General features: G+C 33.0%; 1 protein-coding gene and 1 long non-coding RNA gene across 18 annotated transcripts; one reads left to right on the top strand and one right to left on the bottom strand.

The window, feature by feature from the left end:
• Nucleotides 1–909: 909 nt before the first annotated feature.
• On the bottom strand, nucleotides 910–7,794 carry LOC132635203 (uncharacterized). 17 transcript variants are annotated; one of them, XR_009580457.1, is made up of 6 exons: nucleotides 6,543–6,956; nucleotides 5,612–5,838; nucleotides 5,324–5,382; nucleotides 4,872–5,043; nucleotides 4,640–4,734; nucleotides 2,706–3,126 (listed from the first exon to the last, which is right to left on the bottom strand). XR_009580457.1 is itself a non-coding variant. In XM_060351491.1 (6 exons), the coding sequence occupies exons 3-6, from the start codon at nucleotides 5,695–5,697 to the stop codon at nucleotides 4,719–4,721; spliced, it is 333 nt and encodes a 110-aa protein (XP_060207474.1). In that variant the 5' UTR covers nucleotides 5,698–5,838; nucleotides 6,543–6,587; nucleotides 7,595–7,794; the 3' UTR covers nucleotides 3,146–4,718. The 17 variants fall into 17 exon arrangements, 4 of the variants coding, with proteins under 4 accessions (XP_060207474.1, XP_060207475.1, XP_060207473.1 ...); XM_060351491.1 differs by lacking the exon at nucleotides 2,706–3,126 and adding an exon at nucleotides 7,595–7,794 and having other exon boundaries at nucleotides 3,146–4,734; nucleotides 6,543–6,587; XM_060351492.1 differs by lacking the exon at nucleotides 2,706–3,126 and adding an exon at nucleotides 7,608–7,794 and having other exon boundaries at nucleotides 3,146–4,734; nucleotides 6,543–6,587.
• A 7,239-nt stretch (nucleotides 7,795–15,033) lies between these two features.
• LOC132635202 (uncharacterized) lies at nucleotides 15,034–17,699 on the top strand. The gene is made up of 2 exons (XR_009580456.1): nucleotides 15,034–15,648; nucleotides 17,446–17,699. It is a non-coding gene; the product is annotated as an uncharacterized LOC132635202 (long non-coding RNA).
• Nucleotides 17,700–23,801: the final 6,102 nt, after the last annotated feature.

Here is a 23,801-nt window from a genome sequence, read left to right as displayed (position 1 = left end):
GAGATACAAATGCTAAGATAGATGTGAGGTCATCTAAGATTAGATCAAAATGACAGCAACATTTAGGATAAAATGGGAGAAGATCACATGAGATTGTTTGATCATGTCTTGTGTCGACCTACATATGCAGCCGTTCATAGGTGCGAAAATATGATGGTTGAAGTTGTATAATTAAAAAAGGAAGAGGTAGGCCTAAAATCACATGGAAGAGAGTTGTCTCGAAAGACAAAAAATTCATAGAATCAATACAGGCTTAACTAAAGATAGGTACAATGCAGAAATAAGATACTATATACACTCACACACACATACATACATACTACTTGAATATGCTTTAATTAGTTATGTGATGACATAAGTGAAACTTAAATGAAATAATAAGGATTCATATAGCCGATTATTTGTTTAAGACTGATGCATATTTATAATTATTGTTGTAATGTCATATAATTGTTAGAGAAAAGGAAAATCCAAAGAATGTGTGGAATTAAGGAATACTCTTTTGTTCCATTTGGTATTTGATGGATTACGGGACGTAGTAATTACAAAAATGAAAATAACTCCTAAAACCTAATCATATATCCTTTAAGAATTTACAGGAAAACGTAAACCAGTTTTCATCATAGATTATCTATGGAGAGGTTTAAATTACATGGAAGTGGAACAAAAAATAATCTTTAAACTTAGTTGTCAAAGAAAATAGGACAAGTATGTCCTTATCAATGGAGGGGTTTAATTGAAGAGCAGATCCATTTACTCAAAGCTTGAAAAGACATATCGCAAAGGTCTATCTAGTCTAAGCTATACTTATCAAAAGAAAGTCGATGACTAGGCCAGCTACCTAAATTTGACTCAAATTACACATGTCACTTTTATTGGTCCCATAATCATCAACATATATATACACCACGGGCGTATGCCTGATATTGTTGGTCTTAAAGTAGAATAAATTAAACAATATAGCGTTCATCGAAAGTTAGTGCATTACAAATCAATCCGCTACGATTAGAATTTTATAATAGAACACAGATTCATACAAAAAAAAAAAAAAATCACTTAATAAGGGAGTAGCCACTTCCATAGATTTAAACACAACTGACATCAACTATTTACAGAGTTAGTATATAATTTATTGATTAGCTAAGGAAAACTGAATGTTTCATGCTTCTGCAAATCTTTTAGGCAGCATCAACTAATGTTGCACCAATAGCTTTTTTATTCTTTCTGGATATGACTTCAATTACACCTATCAAAACCTGCACAAATAACATGTGAAATACCAAAATAAATGAATCACCAAACCTGAAATTAAAAAATAAGTGAAAGTATGATCACCTTTTCATTCCAATCAAGAAAAAATTATACACCGAAGTTGATGGCAAGAAGTAATCTAAATCACATCTTTATATATATATATATATAGCCACAAAATAAAGGAAGAAAAACCAAAGAAACAAACAGCTAGAAAATGGACTTGTCCGTTCCACGTATACCCCTTTACAATACTTATACCCAACACTGTGACAAGGAAGCAGATCAATAACATTTAAAATCTCTTCCATATGAAAAGTACATCGGTAATTTATTTGAGTCATCCAGATAAGATGGAAGTTTTCTCTCAATATTATATCAAAACAAACCTGTTTAGTTTTAAATCCACAATGTCAACATATACCAAATGTCTTCTATGCTTAATAATCACTCAATACTAATGCAATATCCGTACCTTTTGAATTCTTGAAAACAAGTACTCAAATACCATAGGTGGCATCACACTTCCAGCTTGCAAAGATACACACGTGTGTGTATAATTTTTTAATTTCTTCATATATTTACTTCTTTATATTTTAAATTTCTTAGTAAAAATTTTGGTTCAGCCAATAATTTGATGTGCTTGATTGTTTGACACACAAAAAAATATATGAGTTTTGTGGCAGTGGGGTGAAACAATAAATGTAACTTGATGGCTACGGATTCAAGCAAGATTATTATTAGTGTAGAGAAATAGGTGCAGATCATGCGTTTTTAAATAAGAATTATGACTTAACTATAATTTTTTCTTTCTATAAACGTGGTGTTCGGGCCAGCTGCACACATCTCAACTAACTCCACGCGATACCTGCCACCTCCCACCAACAACAGTGACATATAATTAAGTAATACTTACGTATCAATTAATTATAGTTAAAACTATCACTTAACCATAATTAGGTGATATATAATTGTCATGATACTTGAAGCTCTTCATACTCGATGAGAGAGCTTATCATCAGCGAGAGATAAGATTTACCTAAATATTAGTGCGAACAACATATTTTCACCTCTGATGATTCACATACCTACAACGTGTTTCGATTTCCCCAATATTAGACTACTTTGTTTTCACCCAATATTAGACTACTTTGTCTTCAAAACCTACAAAAAACTGCACCATATCATCAATGTATAACATCAAAAACTTTTCGAATTCTAGTATTGTTGATAGCAAGTGGATGCCAGGATTCTTTATTCTTGAAAGAATCTTTGAGCTTAAGCTTAAGAAACCTTTTTATTTGACAAGAAATTTCGAATTTTTCAAAGCCAGCAAGGTATCTCCTTCCGGATCTCCACTATTCAGAAGATAGACAGTCATTATTATCGAGAGATATGCTAAATGATGGAAGTATTTTCTTTGTGCCACATCAAGTAATAGTGAGTGAAAACTCTCAAAAGAACAACTTTTCTGATTTTATCCGTATAAAAAAGTAGGAAGAAGGTGCAATATGAGCTGCTATATTGGTATGATACACTTGATAATAGCTTAAAATCTAGTTATAGAAGAACTTTACTTGATTAAAAAAAAAAATCTATTACTGCTAAACTGATATTACTCAATAAGAATACAGAGGCAAAATTGAAGTAGCTTAAAGGCCATGGAATTTCAGTGACTGAGAGATTTACCATCAGTAAAATGTATTTTATTGTAATCCAAGTCACTGTTGGTTAGATACTCCATAGAATTACTCCGTGTAAACAATATCCTCATCAAAAAGCTCATCTATGTCCCCCAGTCATCATCATCACATTAGCTCCAGATCCTGACTCTCTTTCACTCTCGTCCTTTATCCTATCCAACATAGCAATTACCTGAAAGGATTTCATTCAACTGTTAAGCATGACCTGTAAGTGCCATAGATCATTTCTTCTGTAAATAAAGCCTAGATGGTCATAAAGTTGTGATCAATAAAAGGCATAACGTGGTAGTATCCATCTATCCCAAAACATAAAGAAAAAATAAACATAACACAATTGATGAAATGACCCATAAAACGCTAAATAGAAATTATTAGCGTTATTTCTTTTTTGAAAAATTCTAATAATCAGCTCAGAATAGGTCCTTCACCAAGTTCCAATAAAAAATAAAAAGCTGAAAATGATGGATATAAAGGGAAAAGATGTCACTCGTTCTGTCCTTGGTGACTCTTCCTACTCCAAATGGACATCTCAAATTTACATGCTCTTCATTAAGCATTGAAGAATAATTTCTGGGGTTTCATAGTTCTACCCCTGAACCATAAAGTGAGTGGTATCACTTGTTTCGTTACTCCGTGTACTTTCCAGTGTCTGATATGCCGTAATTGAGTTCTCTGAAAATTTGGAATTTCAGTTTCATACCAAACACTAAAGGTCCGGTGCACTAAGCTCCCGCTGTGTGTGGGGTCTGGAGAAGGGACGGACCACAAGGATCTATTGTACACAGCCTTACCCTGCATTTCTGCAAGGGGCTGTTTCCACTTTGAAAAGTAATAAGCCCTAAATTTTAAATTGAAAATCTGCAATAGAACCAAAGATGAATTATGTTCACTACCAATATCACAACCATACTCGCATATACTCTTAACTTTGGAAGGATCAAGTAGTGGTTCTTCTATTTCCCTGACCTGACGCTACTCTACGAATGGGATATAGCTTTCTAGGTTGAATGAAGACTTTCAGGTTACACCAGAAATTCCAGGCATATTCAAACTCCTGCAGATACTGTGATGTTCAAATAATCAATGACTTCTCATCATTTGAGTTATTTCTAGTAGAAGATCAAAATGTTAACAATCACAACCATATCCAAGGAATAAAGATAGGATAAGCATCTTACAAGCTAAGACTATTCTCATCATGACCAGTTTTGGGTGTTCATCCCGTATTTCATATTTCGATGCTCAAGAAGTGCCATTCGGATGGTTGTCATGTGATACAATGGGACTCGGTGTTGCTTGATCAGAATTTGACATAACCAGAGATACAACAGAAGGTCTGGATAGCATAAAGCAGATAAACGAACCATCAAACTGCAAATAGTGAGAAATTGTATATACACATGTTAAATTATAAAAACAAGGGAACCATATTGCCAACGGTAAGTGCATCTTTTTTATTTCTTCCCATTAAAGCTTATCTATGAAAAACTAAGTGAATGCTTGGCTTCAACAAAAACAAACAAAAAAAAGAAAAGAATATTCAAACCAGTGGGCTGCTTCATTCGAAGATGTTCTAGCCACTTTGCTCCCATCAACATAAATGGTATGCATTTTAAGAAAATGTACAATAAATTTATCATGAAAATTCTATAAAAATCACTAAACAGAGTAATTGAAAGCCTTACACCTGAGTTTTCCAAGCAGCCTCTGGAGGATGAGTCTAATTGCTCTCAAAACAAAACAGTAGAACTTCAGTAGTGTCAGTCAATAGAAACAAGTACTGCAGATGAACATTAAAATAGTCAGGTCATTTTAGTTAAAGAGACGTCCAGTGAGCCATAAATTTAAGCATTAATTATGTAAGAAAAGAGTTCTCCTTTTTATTAGTATAGTTTCTATAACTCTCATTCAAGGAACCTTTTTGCACTTCTCTTAAGTTCGTGCAACCATTTTACATCTCTAATTCCCTGAGGAGAAAAGAAGGCATTTCGGGCTTTCAACATGCATAAGGACAAAAGACCTTTTAACTTAGTCAACATCAACATAGCAGCGCCACAATCAAGCCAGCAGATACTAACTAAACCATAACCTATACAAAGAAGAAGATTTTTGTCTTAGACCTCCCTAAAACAGTGATTTGATGTTCATCTAGACAGTGATAGTCCAGCAGCAAAAGTTTTTTTCCTTTTCATAACATAACTTAGAAATAAAAGTGAAGTCAACTTAACTTAATTTGTTGCATTTTGTTTATTAACTATGCTACAAAGAGTGCTTTCAGGTACTTGTTTGTCCAAACCTAATCAGCAAGTAAATTTTCTTAACATGCAATGATGGAAAGAGCAAACAAAATGTACACCAAAATAAGTCACCTTGTGGAACAAGTGATTCGCGGTGAGACAGGTAGTTCACAATCTGCCAAAAGGCTTGTCTGCACCAATGACAAAAGGGGAAATAGTTAAAGGAGCCTGCCCAAACTTTTTATGTAAGAATCAAGGACTCCCTAAACCTTAAACAATGTTAGCAACATTAGTATATTTTATTTGATCTTTTCTCGAAACGGTAAAACATACTTGGCTCGAATTTCAAGCATATATAGATCAGAGTTTAACTGCGCATTTATTAATAAACACGTGATATATAGGCTTACAGCCACGTACCTGCTTTCAAATGTTAATATTTCAGACAACTTGAAGCCTGAAGCTGAAGTTAAGATTATTGGACCTGCTGGAAAAGAAATATTCATGCCAAAGGATCCCACTGCTACAGTAATAACGGTAATTGTTGCCCACTGCTAGCTCCTTTAATTGTTACCATCAGGCACTTCTGCACACTTCCCTTCAATATGACTGAGCAGACTTGGATCTTGTCATCTTGCAGCTTGCCACTGGAGGATTATAAAATACCCTCGAAACCATTAAATTAGTATCACTTCATTTTTAATTCTCAGCTTCACGGACACAATGAGAAAGGAAAAGGGTTCATTGGAATTTTAAGTAAAAACATTCACTTCTATGAATTAAAGCTGAAGAAGAGGTTAGCTAGAGGAGTCATCACGTAATTTATCTATTGCCGTACAGTTGGAATAATTAGTCACCCTACTATACCACTTTAAAGCACTTACATATGCAGCTAATTTACATGAAAATGACAATTTAAGCACGTGAAACAAATTTCAGTTGTGTCGAGCATATCATCAAACACCGCGGGCGAATCATAATCTGGAGTGAGTGTTCATTTGTATAAATACTTGGAAGAAGAAAATAAAAGATATTAGAAAACGGAAACAACCAACACAGTGAGAAATTCTACAGCATATCTTCAATCAATAATGAATGAATAACCCATTTTTTCACTTTATCCCTAGCACATATGATTTTGTTCAGAAGATGAATCAGATAATTAGTGTTTTGACTAAACACATGCTGATCTTCAACTACTTTTATGGATCAGATATGTATTTAGCAGAAACAAGAAAATGATACACCACTGTTGCAAAAGGTCTATGTAGAACTGAGAAGAAAAACATTGACACTGCAACTTGCTACTTAGTTTATAGAAAACACACCAGAATAAAATAAAAGCGCTTACATTATCTGAAACATCCAGACATCATAAATTTTGCCCTCAACCAAGCTTCAAAATAAAGAAGCATTGGTTAGAAAACGAAAATACATCAGGATAAACCACTACTTAGAAAACCTTAGAAGAAGGCCAAAAATTAATTTTGAAACAGGAGAATAAAAACTAAATAAATTAGCAAGTTCCAAATGCTGCGAATTAAGTCCCATTCTTTATCTCAAGCCATAGCGAACAAATGCAGCACAAAGAGCAACTTAATGAAAATCAAAGTAGACCAAACCCGAAAATTTTGCTCTGAAACACATACGTATATGATTAACTTTTGCGTACCACAATTTTAAATATCTTTTATAATATCAGTAATATTGTAATATGTTGTAATAAAATATTCTTTTAAGTTACTAATTCCATTTTTATAGTCTATATACGGAGAGAAACTATTATAAGTATATGGAAATTAAATAGTTTCCTATATATTCAAAACCCGGAGTAAAAGTATTTTTGCATTATATATATATATATGTGTGTGTATTCTTTGTTATTGTTATGGCTATATATTAATCTTCTTGACACACAGCCGTTTTAACAATAGACCAAATCGAACATGTACCACTATTGAAGTTGATGCCTTCGCAAACTCTGAATGCTGAAAAGTAAGTTTAATCCTCCTACATGCAGAATGATCCATACCCAAATTTAAGCAAAGAAGGTTGAAATTTTTAGTTGATTTCTTATCTGGTTTTTAATATATGTATTAAGATTCTAATTAATTCGGATTCACAACGAGTAAAGTCTATTGAAGGTAGAAACATTCTCTATTAAATTTTTTTTAACACCCAACACTCGAACCTGAAACCGATAGAGAGATCTTATTCATCCGATCATAATTCTTGGGCGTAAAAAAAATTCAAAATCACTGAAATGACCCTAATATATTGGTTCTTATTTCCTTTTTTTTTTTTTTTTTTGGGTCTTTTCTACTTTACAGGAGAGATAATTTTTTAACCCCAAAAATGGATATATAAGAATTTAAAATCCACACACACATTTAGATATTATACCACATTGAAATACCCGAAGATGAAGTTTCCACGTCTTGTAAGATTGTGCAAATCAGATAGGCTTTGATTAAAATTGTTGATCATTCATCAGCTCTACATTTCCCTTTCAAGAGCTCACTTTCCCGTGGGGCCGTGACTCGCATATTGTCCTTATCACCCCTTTCTCATTCTATCGTCTTCAAATGGCTTCTGAGGGGATATGTGTTTCAAGATTCACCTTTTATCACTCCTATACAAGAAAAAAAAAATCACTGTTTTTTTTTTTTCTTTTTTGGCTGAAAAAAAAAAGGATGGTATTGTTATTAGTATTTTTCTTTTCTATTGTATATAAGTATGGAAGGGGGACTAACACAGCTTCACATATTTGTACCAACAGCTTTAGAAATTATACACTTAATGAATGCTTATACTAAAAGCTATATAACTTGTACTCTTTGATCAACTATTTTTTTATTTCACGTGGACATATGTGATAGTACTTAATATTTATTCTCTTCTCATATATACACGTATGCACTTATTTATTTCTTCCTTGCACTTTTACTTGTTCACTTTTGACTTTTCACGTTCTTTAAGAATTATTAATAAATCCCACGTAGACATAAGTTATAGTATTGAATATTTATTCTCTTCTTCACTTGGGCAAATTACTTGACTTTTCACATTTTAAAAAAAATAATAAATGAAGTATTTCTTTTGTCCTATATTACTTAGCCACATTACTATACTTGTTCTTTAAGAATTAATTAATAGATAAAACACTCCCTTCGCCCCATATTAATTGGCAACATTACTATACTCAACTTTTCAGATTCTTTAAGAATTAATAAGTGGAGTACTCCCTTCGTCCCATATTAGTTATCTACATTACTAAAAATGTATGTCTATTTTTCCATTCTATATGCACTTTAATTTTAATTCTCCGACACATTTATTTTCTCCATGTACTTTTACTTGTTCACTTTTGACTTTTCACATTCTTACTGAATATTTATTCTCTTCTCATATATAGACGTATGCAGTTCAATTTTAATTTTCCTACATAAATTTATTTTCTCCGTGCACTTTTACTTGTTCACTTTTGACTTTTCACGTTCTTTAAGAATTAATAAATCCCACGGGGATATGTGTCATAGTACTGAATATTTATTCTCTTCTCATGTATACACATATGCACTTCAATTTTAATTCTCCGACACATATTTATTTCCTCCGTGCACTTTTACTTGTTTACTTTTGACTTTTCATGTTCTTGCTGAATATTTATTCTCTTTTCATATATACATGTATGCACTTCAATTTTAATTCTCCGATACATATTTATTTCCTCCGTACAGTTTTACTTATTCACTTTTGACTTTTCACGTTCTTTAAGAATTAATAAATGCTCCCTCCGTCCCATATTACTTTGCCACATTACTATATTTGACTTTTCACGTTCTTTAAGAATTAATAAATAAAGTACTCTCTCCGTCCCATATTACTTGGCTTTGTACTCTTTAACCAACTACTTTTTTATCTCACGTGGACATATGTCATAATACTTATTTATTCTCTTCTCATGTATGCATGTATGCACTTATTTATTTCCTCCGTACACTTTTACTTGTTCACTTTTGACTTTTCAGGTTCTTTAAGAATTAATAAATCTCACGTAGACATATATTATAGCGCTCAATATTTATTCTCTTCTTTAATTGGGCAAATTACTTGACTTTTCACGTTCTTTAAGAATTAATAAATGAAGTACTAACTTCGTCTCATATTACTTGGCCACATTACTATACTTTACTTTTTACATTCTTTAAGAATTAATTAATAAATGAAGTATTCTCTTCGTCCCATATTACTTGGCCACATTACTATACTCGGCTTTTCACATTCTTTAAGAATTAATAAATGGAGTACTCCCCTGGTCCCATATTACTTGGTTACATTACTAAAGATATATGTCTATTTTTCTATTCTATATTTTTCTTTATTTTTATTATATATAAGTGTCATGAGTGGACGAACACAACATGAATTGCTTGTATCACAAGCTTTACAAATTGCACACGCAATGAATACTTGTACCAAGAGCTATATAAATTGTACACTTCAACCAACTACTTTTAATTCCACGTGGACAATAAATTGTACACTTTAACCAACTACTTTTTAATTCCATGTGGACATATGTCATAGTACTAAATATTTATTATCTTCTCATGTATACATGCATGCACCGTCCGTGCACTTTTACTGTCCACGTTGATTTTTCTTCTTATTATTAATTTTACCCTTCCCGTTAATTACTCATTTTCAAATCATTTTTCAAGGCTATTGACATTATACACCAATAAATATGAATATTATGGTAAAATATATACTCCCTCCGTCCCATATTACTTGCTCACTTTCCGTTTTACATGGCCCTTAAGAAATCATAAATAAAAGATGTATTTTACTATCGTGGCCCTATTTCTCTCTAATAGAGGGAGCGACTTTTATCCCCGTTTTCCTTCTTTCTCAATACTTTAAATGTGAAGACAGGACGAACAATTCTCGGACATATTTATTTCCTCCGTCCACTTTTATTTGTTCACTTTTGACTTTTCACATTCTTAATAAATGAAATATATATTTTATCATGATATCCATATTTATTGGTATAGTATAATCTCAGTAGCCTTAGAAAATGATTTGAAAATCAGTAATTAATGTGAAGGTTACAATAAGAAGAAGAAAAGTTTGTTTCTCTTGATATGTTAACGTGGACAATTACTTTTAACTTTTTACGTTATTTAAGAATTAATCTGGTGATTTACGATATAGCATATATCTTTCTAATTTTGATTTCTCTGTAACAATTCTCTTTATCTATAATTGTTAATATAAAAAATTATAATGTAACTAATTTACCCCTTATTAACATATTTTTAATTAATTTAATACATATGAGATATTAAAGAATTTAAAAGAAACAATCTAGGATCAACATATTAATTTTTCTTCACCTTCTTACTAATTTTTTTTCTTCGCATCGATGAACAACTTTGTTTGTCATGACAATGACAAATTTTTAAAAATTATTTGCAAAATACAAACCTTAAAAACTGATTAATTAAAGCGAATATACATGTTAGGCCCGTGCATCGCACAGGCATATATTGTTAATTTGATGTGACTTGATCTTTTGTCTTTACTTATTTAAATTAAAGGAAGAAGGGTCAAAAAGACCCCTTTATTTTGGAAAAAAAGCTAAAAATATCTTCTGTTATAAATTTGAATAAAAAATATCCCTTCCATCATTAAAGTTTTTAAATATACCCCTACTTAACTGAAATTCTCAAAATATCTTGATTTTATTTTTAAACCTACTCCATTAAACTTGACCCAACTAAATAAAAATTCACATAGTAAAAAAAATAGCAAGACAAAATTTCGTAACAAAATTAGGCGCTTTTGTAGAATTTCATCAGAGTAAAAAAGAAAATTCTGAATCTTGCAAAATTTTCGCGAACCATTGCGTTGCGATTTTTTTTTTTTACTGAGCGGGGGTTCTTGTTGGAAATATTAACAATACTAATCAATAAAATGAACAAACGGATAGAATCAACTTATCAGATGAACGCTGCGTCGTGGCAAGCTACTGCCTTAAAAGCGATTTCAACCCGACTCCGGTGCAAATCATTAAGGCTGGTCACTCCCCAAGGTTCCGCAGCACTCCCAAACACTTGCACTATATTGGGGTGGTCTTTAATTTTTACCCCTCAAATCAGTGGTCTTTAATTTTTATCCTTCGCTAAAAGCCCCTTGGTTCTGGATTCGAACCCTCGCTCAGTCAAAAATTAAAAAAAAATCACAAGGCGTGAGTTGGGTTTCAAAATCTATATATATATATATTGCAAACCTCTGCCTTAAGGCATAATTTTGGGTAAAAGTTTGTGTTAAGGCAAACTTCAGCTTTAAGGCATAAGTTGGGGTCCAACTTATGCATAACGAATCCCAACTTATGCCTTACCTTTTTTTTTTTTTTTTTTAACTGAGCCTGAACCTCTAGGTGTTAAGCGAAGGACAAATATTAAAGACCATCAATTTGAGAGATAAAAATTAAAGACCACCCCAAAAGAAGGACAATCCCCACCCCCCCCCCCCCCCCCCCCCCCAAAAAAAAAAAAAAAAGAAAGAAAGAAAAGACAAAGATAGAAAGCCCATTTAATTACTATAAGGCCCAACCCAAATTAACGGTTCTAACTGATTCAAATACGTGCCGCCAAAACCTAATTTGGGCCCACTCCACTTTAGCATGGCCAACACTTTGCGTAATTAAAGAGCTCGTATCTTTTTCTTTTTTCCTTTTTTTCTTCTCGAAAAATTCTCTTTTTTTCATTTACGTTCAAAATTCATAGGTGTATCTCTTGCCACGTTAACTTTAATTAAAATATTGATATCATTATGTTTGAATATTATTCTCTTCTGGAAAAACTAAAAAGCATCATAAATCCATTTTTATCGAACATATTTCGGATAAAACCCATATATATTTCACATCTGTCTGGTTTCAATAATTCAGTTGTTTATGATAATTTTGATTTTTGATAAGAATGCGCTACACGAGTGGTCAATTTTTTATGATAAGTAATTAAAGATATTACGTCTTAAGGTGATTGGTCAAACACACAAGCTAAACTAAAATAAGCCAAACCAAATAGATTCCTTACAATTTTCATTTTATATTCTATTTTTCATGAAGATTAAGTTTGTCCTTTACTAGTACTCCATTAATGATGAGAATATTTGATGATTCGAGAAGTGACTTATTCATAATTCAGATACTTCTAACAATGAAAAGTTACTAATAAATGTCCAACTACAGTTAATTAAGTATAATCATAATGCATAATCTAGTTATAAGTGTTTTTTTTTTCAAATAAAAATAAACTTCTCTCTTTATTATTATTGTTTTAGTTTTTTCATTCAATGTCTGATACAAGCTCTAAGGCTCGATTAATTCGAATTGAAGGTCTCACATTGGAAGAGTAAAGCACTCCTTCTATCACTATAAAAAAATAATGAAATTAGCTACGAACTTCGTGCTAAATTGCTCTTAACTATTAATTTTTTTTCTTATAATTCATCGCTAAATAAGATTAGCAATGGATTTTATTGTTTAGCTAAAAGTTTATTCATCGCTAATTCTCTTTTTTAATAGTGTATTAATTAAATGTGAATCTATTTTCAAAACTCTAACTTTGAAACTTCTGATTAAGAATACATAAATACTTATCAGCGAACCACAGCCGTTGGTCGTCTTTCTTTAAAAATGATTCAACTCTGAATTATACTATAAATAAAGCAAGTTAGAAGCCCTTTCATATGTGAAATAATAATAACTTATTTCCTTTAATTTTCCAAGATTATATTATAGATTAATCCAAGTCACGTGGTCAGTCAGATTTCTTATCCTAAAGCAAAGATGTTACTTCTAAATGAATAATTTCTACTATATTAGAAGAGCCAGTCGAACCAGAGGATCGACATGGCTGCTTCCTGCCATTTAATTTAGGTCAAACCCATCGGCAGACATCTGTGATCGTCCACTTCTTTCACTTGAGCACCTAAAGTGGACCTTGTTTCATTTAGACACTTCAGGTGAACAATTCATGTTTCATTTAGGCATTTTTCGCTGACATAGCAATTTTTCGCTGACATAGCAATTTGGGTGAGTTTCACGTTAAATAGAGCGTGAAAAATGCCATTTTGAAGTTGGGAACGTATTTTTTTTAGTTTTTAACTATTTTCTTTTTTATTCTTTTCTTTATTTAGTAATGGGAGGCCCCACACACCCTCTTCCCCAAACTTCTCCTTCTCCAAATTTCTGAAAAAATGGCAGCCCTCTTCCTCAAAGTTCTCCTTCTCCAAATTTCTTAAAAATATGGAATTAAAAGTTGGTAGAACTTATTAAATTGTTAAGAAATAAGGAGCAATTATAAAAATATCATCAAAAGCCATACATTTTCTTGATTGATTTTTATGTACCCATCATTGTTCTTGTCAAATATTGCAAAAATACTCTTTAGCTCAACCTTGCTATGGCTTTTTGAATTACTACTAATGCTTTTCTGCATCCAATACAGCCGCCTTCATAGTTGTCGCCGACAACGGCGAAGACCCAAGAAACGGGCTAAACAGAGCTCTAAATATTGACCGGAAAAAATAAAGCTTTTCGCCATTGCTAACTGATGCTTTCTTGAAGCCATTGAGCCATTGCTGGGGTAGAAAATTTTCCGCAAAAATAAATGTGTTTCTTTGCTTTGCTGAAATACAAAGTTGAAGTTCTATCCTTTCTTTACTTTTTTTTTTGGCTGATACATAACTAATTTGTTTATTGATTTAACTTCTTGCCACGTTAAAAAATTATAGGAGTAGAAGGTTGGATATTGGTGGTGGTGTCGTGGTGGCAATGTGGTGGTGGATGGGGGATGGAGGAAGTATTGAGAAGGAGAGATAAACAAGAAGAAGTGGAAAAAAATTGCAATGGCGGGGATCTGGTGAAGAAGACGCGGGGGGAAGGGGGGAGGGGAAGGGTGCGGATCTAGTGAAGAAAACGTAGGAGAGGGGGCGGGGTCTAGTGAAGAAGACGCAGGGAGAGAGAGAGGGGGGGGGGGGGTGAGGGAATGTGGTGAAGATGACGCAGGAAGGAGGGAGGGGGGGGGGTGTTGTGGTCAATTAAAATGAGTTGGCAAAATTTAAATGAGCTGATACAATATAATTGGTCACTTAATCCACGTAAGAAACGACTGATACACACGCACTTGGGATTTAAAAGATCTGATGTAAAAATTGTCTAACTGGAACAGGTATTGCTCATTTGAGGTGTCTAAATGAAACAAGGTTCACTTTAGATGCTCAAGTGTGTTGAATTTACAAATATAGATGCACCATTGTTATTTAGAGAAGATGAAGAACAAGCTGCTCGATTAATCCAAATGAACAAAAGGAAAGAGGCGGAACAAACAAAGTTGTCCTGCACTAGTTTTGGGCCTTGCACTAGTTTTGGGTCTAACTGTTCTATCAGTCTTGGGCCTCATCATACAAGCCCAATTAATGAATATTCAGATATCCAAGTGCAAAGCCCGAATGAAAATAAACATTTCCAGAAATCATTTTCAGATTTGCCAGCTGGAGAGATAAAATTTCCTCCAAATTTCATGACATAGCAGTGACCAGAAATAAGTGTACAACTGTATAGTTTATTACATTAGGGAACAAAATAGATAGTGGACAACAAATAGATAGTGGACAAGTGTAGGTTCATAATTGGTTTTCATATTCTTACATTGTTGGGGCATACTCTACATACTTGTATATAAATAGATATAGATGAATGAAGAAAGCAAGTAGAAAATTTTCCAAATCTGTCTTTATTTTTTATTATATTTTCTTCAAAAGAAGTGGACGGCCACAGATGTCTGCCGATGGATTTGGCCTTTAATTTAAATCCAATGGCCTTTTTGACTTCTTGCGGCTTGCGGTGCTTAAATACAGCTTACGTGTCCACCTATTGTAGCTTAAATAAAAGTTACGTGTCAATGTTATGGTTTAATGGAAAGACACCTCATATCTCTATTTGATCTTTCCATCTACCTAACCTATCTAAAATTCTCTACACATTACATACGATTTTATCTTATGTTTCCTCTCAAATTTGTATCTGTTTCTTTGTCTTTCAATCTTTGTCTTTCCAAATTGATTTTGTTGCTCTTATTCTCGCTGATTCCACTTTGATCTCTCCCGAGTGAGTTCAGTTCATGATCTATTTTTTTCTCTCTTGGATATTTCCTTTTAGTTTTGAGCTCAGTGTTGAGTCGGTTACTTCTTTGTTTAATCTGATTTTGTTTGTTCTTCTTCGGTTACTTGCTCTTTAACGTTTTGAGGTAGTTGTAAAAATTTCAATCTTACAGCCATAGATGTTTGGTCATTGTGCAAGTTAAACCTCACGTATGTCAACGCTGCTTTTGGAATCTCACCAGTTTCCTTCATGAATTAACCTTATTCTACGTCATAAGGTGCTCCATCTATTGTCAGTATCTAAATTCTGGCATCCGATTGTTCCATTTCAAATTGTAGCCAGCATTGCTGCCAGGTTTTCTAGCTAAAATGCTTATCAAACTGAATAAAGACATAAAAGTTACGTCATGTATACAAATACCATCCCAATTTGTAAATATGTGTTGTACATGTAAATCATCGTAGCACTTCAAATTAGATAAGACCTATTTGCTTCTTCAATTGCCCGGATGATTAACTTTTATGGTTTATTGTATATGTCAATGTAAAGTAAATTGACCACATCATGTTAGGATGGTCCAACTGAGACCCTATGTGTTCAACAGCTCTTTTCGCTGCTAACACCAGGAAACATCATTCTACTCCTATGAGAAAGAGAAAATAATTAGAATTATTTGAAAAGCCTATGCAGTATTGATCTAAAACAAAAAGCCATAGCTAAACATATGTTTTTATTTTTCTTGATGAGAAAAATGGATAGAATTAGTTCTCTGTGAATTTTTTCTGCCTTTCTATATAACTGAATTTGTTTCACGAAACTTTGAGTGACCGTGTCCTATTAACATAAACAAGTAATCTGGCCTTTCTTTTTGCCAATTTCATTTGTTTCCTCTGCTTTTTTGTTTGAAGTCAGGCTCTTTGATTTAAAGATAGTGTTGAATACTGCTGGTTATATCAGAATATTGGCCATATTTTCCCTGTATGTTTGAGTATTTACATATGCTATGTTAAAAATCTATATGACTATTTTCTAATTTGAGTTTATCCTCTGACGAAATAACCGTATGATTTTCTCAGAAGGGTCTGAATTGAGGGGGAAAATTATGAAAAGATGTATATTGCCAAGGGGTAAAGTTTAGGATATGGTAGCTTATGCTTGGCCAAGATTTATTTATTCGATAAAATAGAAGGTGCTCCCAAGGTAGAACAACTTCACTTAACATCTGAAGTATATTTCCTCTATTTGGTGTAAATCTTGGAATAGGATGAATAAAGTAAATCGAACACTAGATTTCATTAGCTTTCTCAATAGCTATAAGAATTAGTATGCTTTTGCCTGAGTTGTCTAGTCATATGTGATTATTTGTTTGAAGATCAAAGAGATTAGAATAATAGAAAGTTATCTTTGTTGGTGGATTAAATGTGTATGGTCTTTTGAGAGTTGAAGCTTCAAAATTGAGTTTTTTGCTTGTTAATCTTAGCTTTGATAATCCTTTGTATTACAATTTATTTATTTTTTGCTGGATTGGTTGTTTCCTCAACTAAGTGATTGTACTTGGAACCTTTCTATTTTGTAATATATCTCTTCATGAGGAATTTTGTATTTGTGGTCACCAACAGTGTTCTGAAAATGAGTCCAATTTCTAGAAAATGGAGTTCAACTAATAGAGGTTGCTTTGTTATGCCCTTCAGGGGGGGGGGGGGGCTGCAGAGGAGTTGTCATTAGGCCTGTGCACTAATCGGTTCAATCTAAATTTCTTTACAATTTGATTTCGATGCACTAATCGGTTCATCTAAATTTCTTTACAATTTGATTTCGATTTACAAATACAGTTGTAAAATATTACAGTTTAACGGTTCGATACGGTTGGCTGCAATTATTAACCGAATGCCACTAATGACTAATACTCTAATAGTCCAACTATATATACGCTTAATACTTAATAGTTGAAGAAATATTTATTTAACTTCAGAAGTGGTGCAAGTGAATGTCTGCATGCACACCTTGCACTAGATATTCATGGCCTTCTCGTTGGCCTCAAGCTAACTTCCCTTTTGGTCTTTGATCTTTTCAGCGTTCTTCTCATGAGCCATCTTTGCCTTTTGGCCATTGCCTCCACCCATGGCTTTGTTTGTTCTTCGATCTTAGCCTGTACAAATTAGGTTTTTTGTTTTTTTTGAGAATGTAAATTGAGTTATTATGCTTGTCTAATTGCAAGATGCTGGATTATTAATTTAGTATATGTAATGTGGTGTTGGCGGATTTGTATGCTTGTATAAGTTGTCAAGCTCTTGTTTTTCTATTTATATGCTATTGTGCTTGCGAGTTTATGGTTTTTTCTTGGTTAATGTTTTGGTTATAAGGCTGCAAATTTAGGATCTCATTATTTTTTGTTATGTTTACTCTAAAATTGAAATGAAAATAATTACTTGTTTAAATTTCGAACAAAAAACAAATTAATTTATGTAACCGAATCAAAATAATAAAAAACGAATCAAATTGAATCTAGAATGGATCGAGTTTAGTTGAGAATTTTAGAAATTCGAAATTCGAAATTTCAATTCATTGATGGCCAAAACCGAACTAAATCGATTCGTGCACAAGTCTAATTGTCATTACAAATAATATTGAAGCAGTTGGTGGTTGGGACAAACGGCAGCAAATTTGGTATTTATTACTAAATACATTGTATGCCCCGATTTTTCATTTGTAAACCTTGAATGCTAGCGCTACAGAAAGATGGAGATTTTTGTAATGCTAGGTGTTGTTTATCTCCAAGTTTTTTTTTTTTTTTTTTTACCTCTTTATGTCTTTATTACAACAACAATAGCAACAGCCCAGTGAAATCCCACATCTTGGGGTCTGGGGAGGGTATAATGTACGCAGACCATACTCCTACCAAGGTAGGATGGCTGTTTCCGAGAGACCCTCGGCTCAATAGAAGCATAAAAAGGGGGTCAGATAAGGTTAAAAGATTTAAAACGATATTGCAATGAAATAATGCAAGCGACACAGTAAAACAGGATAATCAAGGAATTCAAAGCGATATGGAAATGCAAATCACGAAAGCGGCACAGATAAAATAGAGTAATCAAAGTACAGAAAGTAGCAAATAATAACATAAATCAAAGCACAAGAAATTATAATGCGCTAATGCGCCTACTAATAAGGAAAGATAACGAGACTTATATACTAGCCTTCTACCCTAATGTGGGTCCTCCACACCTTCCTATCTAAGGTCATGTCCTCGGTAAGCTGTAACTGTGTCATGTCCTGTCTAACTCTTTATGTCTTTATTCTTCCTCTTAATATGTTGCTTCTTTCTCTTTCGATTGCTTTCAGATTTCCGTCGGTGAGTCAACATTAATTCTCCATCGTCTTTTTTTTTTCTGTTGAAATGGCCCAAAACCTTCATTAAAATCACCACCATAACACGGCTCATCCAAATGGCCCATCGAGCCACCATAGCTAAGATTAACTAATCAATATTTTTGGCTGGTGATTCTATGTAGACGAATAATCTAATTTGTTAAAAGAACGGATTATTAATTGAACATGGATGGTTATCCACATGAATATTCCCATTAATTTCCCTTATATAGTTACCGGGTTTCAAGTGAAATTAAGGATAATCAATTTTGCCACATGAACATTCTCATTAATTTCCCCTATATAGTTACTGAGTTTCAAGTGAAATTAAGGGTAATCATTTTTGCCACATGAACATTGGCATTAATTTTCCTTATATAGTTACTGGGTTTCAAGTAAAATTAAGGGTAATTAAAATCATCATTGTAACACTGTCAAGGCTATTTAATGGTGGCTCGATGGGCCGTTTGGATGAGCGCTTTTACGGTGGTGATTTTAATAGAGGTTTTGCCGTTTTGGGCTGTTCAATAGAGGAAAAGACGGTGGAGATTCATGGTGACCCATCGGCGGGGACAGATGTTGCTACGGTCACCATTTTAAGTCGGGGCGGGTTAGGTGGATTCAAATTTTGTGTTGGGATATAATTAGTTTAGGTTAATTTTAAAACTAACCAATTTAACATGCCATATAACAAAATAAAAAATTTAATTATTTTTTTTGGAAAATGGCCCAAGATGCCTCTGAACTATGAGATTTGTTACAATATTGTCTATTGCCTTCCGTCCATCTATTGGGCAAAAAAATGCCCCTGCCGTTGAAAATAAGGGCAATTTAGGTCCAATAGATTGACAGCAGGGGTATTTTGGAGCGCAAAAATAAATAGAGGCATTTTTGTACCAAATCTCATAGTTTGAGAGCATTTCAAGCCCTTTTCCGTACCATTTATGATGATTTTCTAGCTTTTTAAGCATGTATGCTTATCATCGTTATTGTGACATGTTCACTAGATAAGACATTCATAGAATCAATGCATTTTAAAAAGGTCAAATTCATCGATAGACACCTGTAGTCGTCCGATTCTTTCATTTGAATACCTTAACTAAATTTTGTTTCATTTAGATACTTGAAGTAGGATCCGATTGTGCCATTTAGATATTTTTTGCTGACTTCGCACATTATGTGTGTTACACCAATACTGAGCGCGTGAGGAGTTTTTTTGGTGATTTTTTTTTTCTCCTTCTTCTACCTCACTCTTTCTTCCCGCCACCTACTCCACCTTCCACTACCATCCACCCGACCACCACCACACTAAATTTGGAAAACCTTACAAGAATATGGAAGAACAAAACAGGAAAAATTGAAAGAAAAGAGGGAGAAAAATCCGGCTATCTTTGTTGGAACCTCTCTTGAAAATCACTATTCAAATACTTTGAAGATTGGTGTGAAAACCCAGATTTGGAATTCAATTTTGTTGGCAAAAGTTCAATTGAAATGAATGATAGTTGTGTACTTGTGCTAAAATTCTTGATTAAAGCACTGGTTTATCATTTTTGGATGAAAAATGTTCAGGTGAAAATTTGAAGACTCCATTAAAATTCATTTAAAGCTTTGGACAAAAAATTTCCAGAACTCTTATAGTCAAATTGTTATAGAGCTTGACTTTGGAATTGAAATTATAATCTTCAGCTTGTTGTACAAGAAAGGGGCTTGACAGAGTTCGCTGGCGTCGAACTTGTTCATTGTTGTTGGGGCAGAGATCGCCAGCACTGAACTTGGCTCCGACGGATCTGGTTTATTTTTGGCATGAGAGTGACGAGGGAGCAACGGGAAGAGGGAAAATGAGCAATGACTCATTGCTTAGAGTTCGTCGGAGCAGGTGGTGTTGGCGATACGTGGTGGTTCACCGACGGTCCGGTAGGGGTGGGGTGGGATTTAGATAATAGGTTTTTTAATTTATTTTTTGCTGAAAAATAGGGGTTTTAATTTATTTTTTGCTGAAAAATAGGTTTTTTTATTTTATAATTTATTTTAAAATTTTTACTTTACACCCACATGCCACATGCCCTCTTTCAATTAATCATTATGTCACATGGCGAGTGTGTTACACATACTTTGTAATTTTAGTTGATTGTTAAAAAAATATTTAATTGGAACAAATTTAATATAGTCTGAGTGCTCAATAGGTACAAGACTTAGTTGAGGTGTTCAAATGAAAGAACTGACCGATCACATGTATCTATCGATGGGTTTGACCTTTTAAAAAGTTCTTTTTCCTTTCTAGCGAGTATCACTTAACAAAAATAAACGAAGGAAAATATTTTGGGGGAATTCAACGTTAGTTGTTTATGTAGATGACACATGTGGTTTGATCTCATAGGGTTCATCTGTTTTATGAGTAAATGTTAAAAAAATAAAATAAAAAAATAATGATTTTTTTTACCAATTATTTTCTATTTTAGCTTCCTTATTTGGCGTTTTGTGCGTAGATAAAATAAAACTAATACACATACTTAAGAATCTCTTTTAAATTGAATATTGAAAAATAATAAGAGAATTGCTAGCCAAACAGGCAAGGAGGATTATTACTTTTTTATTAGTTTTAATCAATAATAAATACATACTAATTAAAATTTTCACATCGTATCACCAAAGCATACTAGATTCAGGAGATCTTCAAAAGAGCAACTAATTTTCTTATTTACATAAAACAAGAGAAAAATAAATTATTGTTAGTTTGGATAAGAAAGAAAGAGAAGTACCATCTAACGATACAAGTTGAACTCATTTTCTTTTCTATTTTCTCTTTGATTATGTATTTTAAAAATATTTTTGGGTCAGTTGATTCATTATTAAGTGGTGACAACTTATAAGTGACAACTAACATGTTACAATGTATTCAATAAATTAGGGAGGCAGATAATTGAAGGTTTACAAACTTGAAGGATCTTTTTTGTTTCAAGCCATATATGGTTATGGTCTACTTTACTTCAATTGAAACCAACATATCTTGTCTGCATTCCTACATTATATTGCGATTTGACATTTGAATCAATTCTTGAATTTATTTAGCTAGCCAATCGGTTGATGATACCTAGGAAGCTATGATCACCCCTAGCGCTATTAATGTGAAATCCATAGAGTTAGTACGATCATATTTTCTCTCCATTGTTGCATTGACTACCAGTGAGTAGTGAATTATCTTAATCTTAATATTTAATGAAGTACTAAGAAGTATGAGAAGGAGAAGGTTAATTTAATTGTAATCGAATAAAGACTGCAGATAGCTGTTAAATACTTTTTTTCAGATTCGATCTTTTCCATTTTTTTTTTTTTTGGTTACATTCAATCATGAGTTGAGCAATCAAAGCCACACCTCTTCCTGTACTGCTGATGAACAAAGTTTAAGTTATATGAGTTGCTCGAATTTTTATTTTTTTTACGTGATAAAAGGAGAGTAGCTAGTGAAATATCCAATGCCATGTATTATGATGAGGAATCATAAAAAATTGAAAAGTTTTGATTGCTAAATTACTATAATATCTTTCTCCTTCATTTGAGTTTGGGCTCAGCAATGTGAGCAAGCTCACACAGATAGAGTTTGAAGTAAGAGTTTTATGATAAATAGAAGTGACACTAAATATATGCACTGCAAATTTAGTAAGTATGAGAAGAGAGAAGTTGAGATAAGACTAGCCGGAATTGCCCTCATACAATATAGGCAATTTAAATATCTAGCTAGTTGTTTCAAGGGAATGGAATTAATATAGATGAAGATGTTACTCACATATAATTAAAATTGAATGGTTGAAATGTAGAAGTGTGACAAGAATGTTATGTGATAGAAAAATGTCTAACAAAGTCAAAGGTAAGTTTTACAGAACAATTATAATTAAGACTGGAGATGTTACGTGGTAACAAATGTTGGGCCGTTCAAGTCCAACATATCCACAAGATAAGTGTTGTAGATACGAATGCTAAGATGGATGTGCGACCATACAAAAATAGATAAGATTAAATATGTTCACAAATTCGCCAAAAGGTGCAAGTAGCACACATTAAGGGCAAAATGAGAGGAGGTCGTTTGAAATAGTTTGGTTAGGTCTTGCATTGACCAATAGAGCCGCTTCATAGATGTGAAAAATATGGTGGTTGAAAGTGTTAGAAAATGGGATGAGGTAGACCTAAAATGACATGCAATGAAGTTTTCTCATAAGACTTGCAATTTCTTGAAATTAATGCAGAATTAGCTAAAGATAAGGTGCAGCACAAAACATATGTGTATATGCAATACCTACTGGTTGAGATATGTTTTAGTCTTGTTGGATAACCTCTATCATTATTATAACTTCTTTTTACTTTTATTTGGTGTGATCACTACAAAAAAATGGATAATTTGCGGAGGTTGAAAGTTGCAATTCGCGGATGTTTTAGACTTCACTAGTTGTTAGAAGTGGCTAAAACCATCGCGAATTGCAACTTTCAACCTCCACAGATAATTTTTTTTTTTTTTTGCAGTGGATGCACAAGTTGAGCTTATGATTTCCTTATTTGAGATTTATGTCATTTTTATTGTTTTAATGCCAAAAAAGGGAAATCCACAAAATGTGTGGAAGGAATACTCTTTTATTCTATCTGATATTTGTTTGATAAGGGGACGCAGTGCTTACGAAAATGGAAATCATTCCTAAAACCTAATCATATCCTTTTAAGAATTTACAGCAAAATGTAGACCACTTTAGTTTGTAAGAAGTCATTTTTGGAGTGACATTGTTTTATTTTAATCGTAGATTAAATGTGGAGAGGTTTAAATTGGTCGAAAGTGAGGGGTGGGGATCGAAAAAAAAAATATCTTTAAAGTTAGTTGCAATGGCGGACCCAAAAATTTATACAAGCGGGTTCAATTGAAAAAGACAACAGACGACAGTACGAATGATGTTGAGCAAGACAAGTAAAATTTACATGCAACAATTTTTTTCCTTATTTTCATAACTCGACTCAGATGAAGCCATTTTAAAGTTGGTGCTCTTTGGCGTGGACAAAGATGCCTTTCCTAAGAAAAAC

This window comes from Lycium barbarum, chromosome 4 (genome assembly GCF_019175385.1).
Source record: "Lycium barbarum isolate Lr01 chromosome 4, ASM1917538v2, whole genome shotgun sequence".
NCBI lineage: Eukaryota > Viridiplantae > Streptophyta > Magnoliopsida > Solanales > Solanaceae > Lycium > Lycium barbarum.
Note: the sequence above shows the minus strand (reverse complement) of the source record. Positions and strands in the feature narration are given on the sequence as shown.